This window comes from Myotis davidii, unplaced genomic scaffold, assembly GCF_000327345.1.
Source record: "Myotis davidii unplaced genomic scaffold, ASM32734v1 scaffold173, whole genome shotgun sequence".
Classification (NCBI taxonomy): Eukaryota; Metazoa; Chordata; class Mammalia; order Chiroptera; family Vespertilionidae; genus Myotis; species Myotis davidii.
Genome location: NW_006286303.1, coordinates 429,710 through 441,330, shown reverse-complemented (window position 1 = coordinate 441,330; position 11,621 = coordinate 429,710). Strand labels below are relative to the sequence as shown.

At 37.2% G+C, this 11,621-nt stretch overlaps 1 protein-coding gene across 1 annotated transcript in view; it reads left to right on the top strand.

Moving 5' to 3' along the window:
- SRP72 (signal recognition particle 72kDa) overlaps positions 1–10,382 on the top strand; it is a 29,129-nt gene extending 18,747 nt beyond the window's left edge. Inside the window, exons 14-19 of the mRNA XM_015560076.1 lie at positions 1,063–1,166; positions 1,300–1,377; positions 2,448–2,585; positions 5,996–6,033; positions 6,908–7,067; positions 8,346–10,382. Of these exons, the coding sequence (XP_015415562.1) occupies positions 1,063–1,166; positions 1,300–1,377; positions 2,448–2,585; positions 5,996–6,033; positions 6,908–7,067; positions 8,346–8,523 (696 nt within the window). The 3' untranslated portion in view covers positions 8,524–10,382. The remainder of the gene's footprint in view (positions 1–1,062; positions 1,167–1,299; positions 1,378–2,447; positions 2,586–5,995; positions 6,034–6,907; positions 7,068–8,345) is intronic.
- Positions 10,383–11,621: the final 1,239 nt, after the last annotated feature.

Genomic DNA, 11,621 nt, shown 5'->3' with positions numbered 1-11,621 from the left:
AATGGCCTTAGCATATCATTAGCATATTATGTTTTGATTGGTTGAATGGCCGACCAAATGACCAGACACTTAGCATATTAGGCTTTTATATTTTTAAGTATACCAGATCCAAATAAAGTTATTAGAAGTAAGAAATGGCTGCAAAATGGGGAATTGTTCAGTTATGTTTTCTGAACCTCTTTCCTGTGTGTGTGTGTGTGTATGTAACCTCAAGAAATAAGAATAATAGTACATAATTATATATATGAGAACTCATCTTTAGTGACTAGGGAGTCCATGGATGGTAGTAATTAGTAGAATAGTGGTATAGTTGACCCTTTGACAACATGGGTTTGAACTGCACAGGTCCATTTATATACGAATTTCTTTTCAATAAGTACTATAAATGTATTCTCTTCCTTATGGTTGTCTTAACATTTTCTTTTCTCTAGCTCTATTGAAAGAATACAGTATGTAATACATATAACATGCAAAATATGTATTAATAGACTTATTGGTTAAGGCTTCAAAGTCAGCAGTAAGCTGTTAGTAGTTTAATTTTTTAGGGAGTCAAAAGTTATACTCAAATTTTAAACTGTCAGTGCCCCTAACTCCTGTGTTGTTCAAGGGACAGGTATACATGGGATAATTGTATATCATGTCTCCATCTATTAGAGACATCTTTATTTTTTCCAGTATGGGTTTCTGCATGGGCAGCACCCAACTTAGGTGGCATTTGTACTATTAGCACTGTTAGCAGTGGAGAGATACCAGTGTTCTGGGAACTATTAAGATAATGTTCGAGAATTATGGTGACATATATTTAATTATGGGGTTATTTCTACTTGTGGATGATCTAAATCGAGGTGAATTGTGTTCCAAATTCATAAATTAGTCATGTCTGTACTAATTTGTCTTCTCATCTCCCTGTTTGTGTGTGAAAATTTATGATTTTTCATACATTCTGTAAAACTTGAGGAATTTAATGGATAGGCCCATTTTAAAGGTCCTATGAATATAACTTCATTAACTTGCTAAATATTTAGCTTAAAACTTTTCTTTCTCTTTTTATTCAAACTGTAGCCCAAATCTCCTGCTCATTTGTCCTTGATAAGAGAAGCTGCAAATTTCAAACTCAAATATGGGCGGAAGAAGGAAGCAATTAGTGACCTAGAACAGCTATGGAAGTAAGCTCTGAAAGGTGGAGATGTAGAAATCCAGATTTTATTGCTGTTATTTGATATGAATGAATTATTTTGCTTGTTTATGTTTTCTTCAGTTTTATAAATTGTTAAATAACTTTTTTATTTCTTCTTTTAGACAAAATCCAAAAGATATTCATACCCTGGCGCAGCTTATTTCTGCTTACTCACTTGTAGATCCTGAGAAAGCAAAAGCGTATCCTTTTGATTGTTCTAAGCGGCTCTCAAGTTGCATAGTAGATCTCTTCCAGTACCTGTTTGACTAGGACTTTTTCTGTTGTAAATTTCAACAAACAAAACCCTCTTCTTTAAAAAAATTTTTTTTTTTTTTTTAAATCAGGAAGGGAGAGGGAGAGAGAGATAGAAACATCAATGATGAGAGAATCATTGATCGGCTGCCTCCTCCCCACCCCCCCACTAAGGATCAAGCCCACAACCTGGGCATGTGCCCTTGACTGGAATTGAACCCAGGACTTTTCAGTCTGAAGGCCGATGCTCTATCCACTGAGTCAAACCAGCTAGTGCCAAAACCCCCTTCTAACTAGTAAAAATAAAAGTGAGAATTTAGTGATCAGTGTGACTGAAAAATACAGTGGTAGATCCAACTTGGGGTACAACTTGATCCACAACCAAAAATGAAGTTCATAACATATAGCTTAGATCTCCATGTCCAAATTCAACAGAAAAAAAAAACACAAAACCCAACACAAAAACAATAGACAAAAAGCAAACAAAACCACAAAAAATGTATTTTTTTTTTGGATACTAGTACATGATTCTGAAATGTCACTTTGATTGAACTGTTTTATGTCACATGCCCATCTCAAAACAATAAGAGAATGGTGCTCTAATTGGCTGAGTTTGGATCATGTGTGCTACTCCAATATGGGTGTGTTCCCAAAACAGTGGGTGGGGTGGTGAATGTTAAGTCATAACCTTTGCATTGAGCAAGCCTGTGTTTTATACTCTTAATAGCTGTTTTGAGGAAATGGAGTTTTTATCAAGCTATGACCTAGAAGTATGTCACTGAGTTAAGGAATAGATGATTAGAAGATAACTCATTTTTTGAGTTTTCCTTTCACAATATATAATATATAATTGACTTGATGACTTTCAGGTTTGTTGTTCTATAAAAGATTAAGAACATTTTTTGCTTTTGACAAAGGGCATCAAATAAAGAGTGTGTTTCTCTTTAGGCATAGATCTATCGTTAGGCATATATATGTATTTATATTGTGTTCCTGAACAACTCCTGTTCTATCCCAGTCTTAGTAAACACTTGCCCTCGTCAGATAGTATGTCTCTGAAAGTAGATGTTGAGGCTCTTGAAAATTCTGCAGGTGCTATGTATGTTCGGAAGAAGGGTGGAAAAGTTGCTGGAGAGAGTCAACCAAAGGAGCAAGGGTAATGTTTTCCATTCTAACATTCACTAATGCTGATTTTAAATTATTTGAGGAATAAAAATACACTTATAAAAATTACATGTGAATAAGGTTTAAGTCCCCTTTGTTTCTTTTCCTTCCTTTTCTCTGTGCCCAACTCAGTCCTCGTTTCCTCCCTCGTCTCTGGTCCAGAATCAACTTCTGGTATTAACTTAGTGTGTATCCTTCCAGATCTTTTTCTTTGTATTTACACACAGACGTGAATTAGAAATATTTTCCTTAGGTTGGATTATTTTTTGTTTTTTACAGAAGTGGGGTTCCATTGTGCTTAGTGTTTCAAACTTGCTTTCTTTCATTTACTAAGTCTTGCAGACATATGCTATTTATGCATAGGCTGGATGGGCCCTACTTTATTAACCTATTAAGTTCTTGGGGGGGGGGTGGCGGGTGATGTGGGGACAGGGACACATATGTAATATCTTAATCAATAAAAAATATATTAAAAAAAAAGTTCTTAATATACATTTACTGTATCATTTAGTAATTCTAAACCACAGTTTTGATCTTTATTTTGCTGATTTGGAGGAAAGGTTAGCCAACTTCATTAACTTATATAAAGTCAAATTCCAATTTTTTCCTTATTCTACATTGCCATCTCAAAAAAAGCAGAGGCCTATGGTAAATGTTTAAGATTTTATTTTTGACTCAGGATGAATAGAGAATGGAAAAGATAAAACATTTCCTCAGTTTTGTGGTTTTCTTATTTTTTCACTATTTTCTCCTTTTTTGAATACCTTTCAAAATCTAATTTTTTTGTAACTTTGAAACAATATCAGCACCAACTTTATATGATTGACTTCATTATGAACTCTGTGTTTGATATAAAAAAAGTATTATCCTCGTAATAGAATTTAAAAACTTAAATAGGGAATTGTAGTCTCAGAGATATGACATTGTTCCATTTTATCATATGATTCTGATTTCAAGCCTTATAAAGAACTCCAGAATGAAATGAGTCCAAGCCAGATCTTAAGGGGATTTTTAAATAATGCCCATTTAAATATTTTCAGTATTTTTTCCCCTCTTTCAAAACAGGGTTGGGTGATTAGTAAGAACATACAATTCATTTCTAATCCTGTACAATTTTTAAGACGTACATTGAGGTTTTAAAAAGTATCTATTTTTATTTTTATTTATTTCAGAGAGGAAGGGAGAGGGAGAGAGAGATGATGAGAATCATTGGTCAGCTACCTCCTGCAGACCCTCTACTGGGGATTGAGCCCACAATCTGGGCATGTACCCTGACCGGGAATTGAACCGTGACCTCCTGGTTCATAGGTCGACACTCAACCAGTGAGCCACACCGGCTGGGCTTTTAAGCTTTTAAATTTCTGCACAATATTTTCATTAAGCATTATTAACGTTTTTTATTTTATGTTAACTTTTGGATACAACTGTTTAGTTACTTTTTAAGATACACTATGTTGTTGACAAAATATAAATCATGGTCCTTGCTCTCATAAGAACTTAAGTATAGCAGAGGGAGTATATGTAAGCAGTAATTGTAATAAAGATTGCATGTGCTACTATTGTGCAGGGCATTTGGGAGTACACTAGAGGGGATGGATCTTCCTCAGGACACTGGCAGGTTAGAAAACACTTCATGGAGGAGGTGACTGGGTTGACTAGAAGAAAATGAAACAGAAGAGTTAGGCAAAGTGTGAGCAAAAGCAAAGAAGTAGGAAATGGTAGAGAGCCTCTAGGAAATTGCAGGTATGATTTGTAGGGAGACAGTGTATTGTCTAAGGGAGAGATGAAGCTCTAACGTAAGACACCGTCTTACTATAGGGTGTACCCTGAAAGAACTCACAATGAATGACTTGATAGAATGACTTTTTAAAAAATTCTCACTTGAGGATATGTTTATTGATTTTAGAGAGAGAGAGAGGGAGGGAGGGAGGAAGGGGGAGAAGGAGAAACAGAAACATTGATGTGAGAGAGAAACATCAATTGGCATCATGGGTGCCCTGACTGGAGATCGAACCCGTAACCTAGGTGTGTCCTGACAGATAATTGCACCTGCAAATTTTTGGTGTACAGGATGGTGTTTCAACTAAGCCACCTGGTCAGGGCCAGAGATATTTTGTATATGTTCCTTTTATTAAAGTATATATTGTTATTGATTTCAGAGGAAGGAAGGAGAGAAAACATCGATGCTGAGAGAGAATCATTGATTAGCTGCCTCCTGCACACCTCCTACTGGGGATTGAGCCCACAACCCAGGCATGTGACCTGACCTGGAATCAAACCATGACCTCTTGGTTCATAGGTTGACCCTCAACCACTGAGCCACACTGGCTTGACTGTGTTCCTTTTTTTGTTATTACTGTAGCTGTCAGAGTACTTAGCAATTATTTTGAGTGTTTTCTTGACTTCTTATGCTCTTTTAAATGCCCTTTAGTTGGAAAGGGGGGGGTCAGTGTACTTTAAATAAAGATTTTATTACCTAAAAAGTTCAATAGCCCTGGCTGGTGTGGCTCAGTTGTTAAAGTGTCGACCCGAGCACTAAGGATTGTGGGTTCCATTTCTGGTCAAGGGCATGTACCTGGATTTCAGGTTCAATCCCTGGCCCTGGTCGGGGTGCATGTGGAGGCACACAATCAATGTGTGTCTCCCACATTCATGTCTCTCTCTCTCTCTCTCTCTCTCTCTCTCTCTCTCTCTCTTTCTCTCTTTCTTTCTCATCTCCTTTCTTCTCTCTCTCTCTCTCTCTTTCTCTCTTTCTCATCTCCTTCCTCTCCCTCCCCTCCCTCCCTCCTTTTCACTCTCTAAAAATCAGTGGAAAAAAATCCTCAGGTGAGGATTAACAACAACAAAAATTCAATAAACTCACAAATTTAGCCCTATATAAACCTGAAAAATAAAAATTAGCAGAATAAAATGATGTGGCTTTCCACCACTCTCTGCCCTTCTGCCTACCAAGGTCAAAATCAATGTTACTTATCTTACATAACCTACCAAAGATACTCTTTGCATATATTATACCTGTACATTTTCTTCTAACAAAGAGTTTAATGATCTGTTCTTGAGTTTTGCCAAACGTGAGGTAATTTATTGTAGATGTTGATGCTTGTGCAAGTTTTATCTTTTTTACATAAAGTTTAATATGCATGTACTAATGTAAATGGTATCTGTTTTCTGAAAACAGTTGTCACCCCTCTTTTCTAAACCCTCTCCTATAAATTACAGTGTATGAAGCTTGATTAAATTTAACCTAAATAAACATCCCAACTAGTCTATTTATTAACTTTGGTGAGCCCTCACTTAGCAAACCTTGAACACCTTTATGATAAAGTACTCAGCTTGCTCTTTTGCACATGCGTAATGCTCTATATTTTATGCTGATGGTAATTATTTTTGTTCTCTTTGTAGACAGGGAGATTTGAAAAAGAAGAAGAAAAAAAAGAAGGGTAAGGCTTTTTAAAAAGTCTTTAGATTTCTTTCTACAAGATAAAAGCTTGAGGTTAGCCCTATATAAAAACGTTCAAATATATTGGCCTCTTGTATCTTTGAATACTTGAGTTTTGTCTTAACTATAGCTAGTATTTAATTTTATTACATTAAAGAGTACAACTCTGGAGTTTGCCTAAATTCAAATTATTGCTTGAGTAACATTGCTCTTTCACTATGACTGTGAACAGATTACCTAACATTCCTGCCTGAATTTTTCATCTGTAAAAGGAATTTGATGGTATATACCTCATATAATTAAATAAGGTACTACATGTAAAGCTCTTAGAACACTGTCTGGCTCGTAGTAAACCCTGATACATTAGGCTGCTTTTGGCTGTAAATACCATAGAAGTCCATCAAACTGGTCTAAGAAAATTTGCTGTTTATGAAACTGTCAGTGATGTTAGCATCAGAATCAAAGTTGGTTGATCCAGTAGTTGTATCTTTTTGTTCTGCTGTGCATAAAACTGGATCCCATTAGAGTCTTGTGATGTTTGTTGGAAAAAGTAACATACTTGTCATTTATATCCATCAGGACAAAGAGGGTCCCATTTGGCAAATCTTTCCTATTATTCTGATTAGGCTAACATAGGTCATTGTCCAGCCCTGAACCATCCAGGGCAGTGGTTCTCAACCTTGGCTGCACATTAGAATCACCTGGGAATCTTTTAAAATCCTGATTTCTGGGCCTCATTCTCCAGAAATTCTGTTTCTTCGTTATGGGGTGGGGCCACAACATTAGTAACAAGTCTTGGACATAATGTTTAAATGATTACCTTGAAAACATTATGAACAGATTCCTCATTTCTTCATCAATTAATTGTTACACAGGAAAACTGCCTAAGAATTATGACCCAAAAGTGACTCCAGATCCAGAAAGATGGCTACCAATGCGGGAACGGTCTTACTACCGGGGAAGAAAGAAGGGTAAGAAGAAGGATCAGATTGGAAAGGGGACCCAGGGAGCAACTGCAGGAGCTTCATCTGAACTGTAAGTCATTGCTTCCTGATGGAGGTCACTCAGAGCATAGGTTGATCCTTCTGAGATTGACTCAGGGTCATTAGTGTGAATTTTAAAATGTATTTTAAGTATGAGAAGTACGGTCAGATATCTTTGATGGTTTTTTTAAAAATATATTTTTATTTCAGAGAGAAAGGGAGAAGGAGAGAGAGAGAGAACTCAATGATGAGAGAATCATTGATTGGCTGCCTCCTGCATGCTCTCCACTGGGGATTGAGCCCGCAACCTGGGCATGTGCCCTTGACCAGAATCGAACCAGGACCTTTCAGTCTGCAGGCTGACGCTCCATCCACTGAGCCAAACCAGCTAGGGCATCTTTGATGTTTTGCAATACACTATTGTAAAGGAAAGAAAATGTGGTATTTCTGGTTGGATTGTATTCTAAATACTTGGATTTTAAGATTGTATCATAAATAATAGGATTCCAGTAACTTCAAAAGTAGACTACATACACTGAGTCATCCAATAAACTAAATATCTAGATAAACAAAGATATAAATAATGTGACTAAAAAGAAGTATTAAAAATGTTACTGCCCTGGCCGGTGTGCTCAGTGGTTAGAGTGTCAGCCCACACACCTGAGGGTTTGATTCCCAGTCAAGAGCATGTACCTGGGTTGCAGACTTTGAACCCCGGCCCAATCGGGATATGCTTGAGGCAACCAATCAGTCGATGTTTCTCTCTCCTCTTTTTCTCTTTCTCCTCCTCTATCCCTCTCTCTACTCTCTCTTGAAAAAAAAGTTACTTGCCCTGGATCAGTTGGTTGGAGCGTCATCCAGTACACCAAAAGATTGTGGGTTTGATTCCTAGTCCAAGGCATATACTTAGGTAGTGGTTTGATCCCCAGTTGGGGCATGTATGGGAGGCAACCAAGCAATGTTTCTATTCCCCCCTCTTCTTTCCTCTCTCTCTAAAATCCATAAAAACATCCTTGGGTGAGGATTTAAAAAAAATGTTACTAAATAACTCATTTGTATATGGTAGGATTATAAGTCATTGAAAATTTTTTCTTTATTTTCTAAGCCTTCTAAGAATTGGCATGTACCATATATTACTTATCCTTTGATTATAAAGCACTAAACATTTTATTCAAAAGGGATAAAGAGTTGGGGAACCCACTTTAAAATAAATAGAATGTGTGGGAGATTATTAGGGGTGGAAAGTGAAATTCACGTGTGTATGTTTTTATAGCCTTTTTCTTTGTTGAATGTATGAATGACTGACACTTTCCTGATCTGATGATTTCAGGGATGCCAGTAAAACTGTGAGCAGCCCACCCACCTCCCCAAGACCTGGCAGTGCAGCAACAGCATCTGCATCTACAAGTAATATCATACCCCCAAGACACCAGAAACCTGCAGGGGCTCCCGCAACAAAAAAGAAACAGCAACAGAAAAAGAAGAAAGGTGGAAAAGGCGGCTGGTGATTAGAACATTCTTGTTGCAGACTATTTTTCAGCTAGTCTTAGGGACACTAGGAATATAATAAAGAACACAGCAAGAAGCACAGAGCTGCTCCCTCTCCCATCCCCACATTTTCACCAGATTATTTTCTTGTGCATCAAAAAAGAAAACGTCTTCCTCAAACTCTGCCTAGTCAGACTTAGCCTGCTTGTACCACCTAGCTTTGCACAGAAGACGAGAACTCAGAATAATTGGGATTTACCCACCTTGATATCTGTTTCTTTGTGTGCTGATCTGGAGGTGTTTGTTTTCAGTTTCACAAACAAGGCATGTTATCTAAGGTTTCCTAGGTTATAAACAGAAGTTACTTCTGCTGTTTTAACTAGAGTCTAAAGACAGTTGTTCTTATCTAGTCCCACTTTAAATTATGTCTTAGAAGGTCTTGGGAGACTGAAAGTGGAATCTTCTGAGCATTCCAAATATCTACTTAGAAATATCATGTGATAAAAAGGGACCTTATTAGTACACTGGTGTTCTTCACTTAGTTACATGAGTGGCCACAGGAAAACCAAATGTCTTGATTAATTTTTGCCATAAATTCTGTTATGTGATATTGGAATATGGGATATTATATATATACATATATAGTAATAAAAAGTATGTATGTGTGTATGCATATATATACATGTATATAAATTAGGACTCCTTTTGCCCCCGTATCAGTTTCAGATTATGATAACATGGTGCTTATTTAGCACTATAAAGAACTCAAAGAAAACCAATGTTGTAAGAAGCTGACCCTTAGCAGTGTTCTTAGGTCAAATGGGTTTGGATGGTCTCAGTCAGATTTAATGTCCCCTATCAAGAGCATGAACACTGACTTCCTGTGTAGAGAAGAAATCAGTAGCAGAGGTCAGTAGCAGGCAGTATTAAAACTCAACAGTACTGTGTGGCCCAATTAATAAATACTCAGATGGCTCCTCTTTCTAGTTAGGGCAGTGACTACACATTACCCTTCCCAGAGTGAGGGAATGTTGTACAGTCAGGACTGCGTTGTCGGTGTCGCTCTGGTCTTTCCTTGCTTATAAGCCACTTTCCCATTGAACAGCTGTGAGACAGATGCCCACTCTGCCTAGTATTCATTTCATGTACCCCAGATAGCATTGAATTTAGATTTAAGACTTATTTCCTTGTGATCGTATTACTCCATCCTTGTTAATAAAGTGCTGCTGTGTTTGACTCCGAACATAATGAAACATACTGAGACATCTTCGAAGAGTTTTTTAAAAGGCTTTCCTCCTTTACAAGAGTAAGAAATGTGGTGCTGCCTTTCTGTTTAACATAATCAGAGTTTGCAGTGGTATCTAAACAAGAGACGGGCTTACATATGAATGGTTTATTATGGCATAATACTTTTTGAGCTCTCAGAGAATAGTCTTTTGGTAAGAGTGACAGATATTCATTCCTTCTAAATATATACCCCATTACAAGAATAATTGTTAGTAAATTTGTTATTTAGGATTCCATTAAATTTCTGTGGTGAAGGATAATCACTTTTTGGTTTAACTAAGCTACCGAATTTTGGTGAAAATTATCATTAAAATTTTGACACAAAATACAAAGTGAAATATATGGTTTTCTAGCCAGTCATTGCTATTACCAGTCATTACTAAGCAACTGAAACCTCAGTTCAAAGAAGTTATTGTCAAATTAAGTGTAAACATCTACATTAACTTTCTGGTAATTATTTCTCTTTTTGGACAGCTCTTTAACCAGTGACATATACACTTTGTATATATGTGTGTGTCTACATTTATAAAAACCAATATGGATACATCCATTCACTGGCACATTTTAAAATAAAATATTCTAGCAGTGAGTATGGATTGAGATGTTTTGGGTGTTGACATTTTATGGAGGACTTCCTGGTTGGTACATCTGAGAATTTTTTAAACTGAGTATCTAAAATCTCAGAGCATTGGCCTGCAGACTGAAGGGTCCCAGGTTCAATTCTGGTCAAGGGCACATGCCCGGGTTGTGGGTGATCAATGATTCTCATCATTGATGTTTCAGTCTTCTATCTATAATAAAAAAGTATAATATGCTAATTAGACCGGACAGTCTTCCGGACGCCCTTCCAGACAAAACTGCAGTGGGCGGCGGCCATGGCAGAGGTGGCAGAGGCCCCTGGCCACGGAGAGGGGCCTGCGCCAAGGCCCTTGCATGAATTTCGTGCATCGGGCCTCTATTAAAAATATAAACATAAAATAAAATTCTCTCCAGCCCCTCTCTGCAAAGCTACAAAGCTAATTTAATGGGGTTAAGAGACCCCAGCTTTAACTTCACTGAAAATCCATCATGTTGATGAGTGTATATAAATAAATTGAGGAGCAAACATTAAGTTATTAAGTACAGCATTTTTAAGACTACTTGAATACTGCTAACAAACACAGCTGCAACACTAAAGCCTTCTGGATCCTGCCATTCATTCATTGTTCCTTACAAGCCTAATTGAAATATAGATCTGATGAAGAAAAGTCAGTTTATTGTGTAAGAGAATTTTGTTAGTTTGTGAAATATACTAGGGTCCAATTTAACAAAAGAACCATCCATATACTCAGTTAAGAAACATTACACAACCTTTTAAAAGCCCTGTGGATTTCCTAATTTGTTGCATAATCATTTGGAACAAAAACAAATGATTTTTCTTTAGTTTTTATTTTTTCAGAGAGGAAGGGAGAGAGAAACATCAATAATGAAAATCATTGATTGGCTGCCTCCCTGGGGGGGTCGGACCTGCAACGGGGGCATGTGCTCTTGGCCTGAATCGAACCTGGGACCCTTTAATAGGCAGGCCGACACTATCCACTGAGCAAAACCGGCTAGGGCTAGTTTTTTTTAATACCCTGCATTCCTAGTAGCTATGATCCTGGCAGACTTAATTTAATCAAGAATTTTTAAAAGCGAAATACGAGAATTTGAAATCGGGACCATTCACCTTCCTGTTTTCCCTTGAGCATCCTGGACAATTTCTAGATTCTACTAGTTAAGTTGGCACAGGCTGGAGGGCGAGGAGATAACCGACTTCACTTTGCAGGCTTGAGATTACTAACGGGATAGG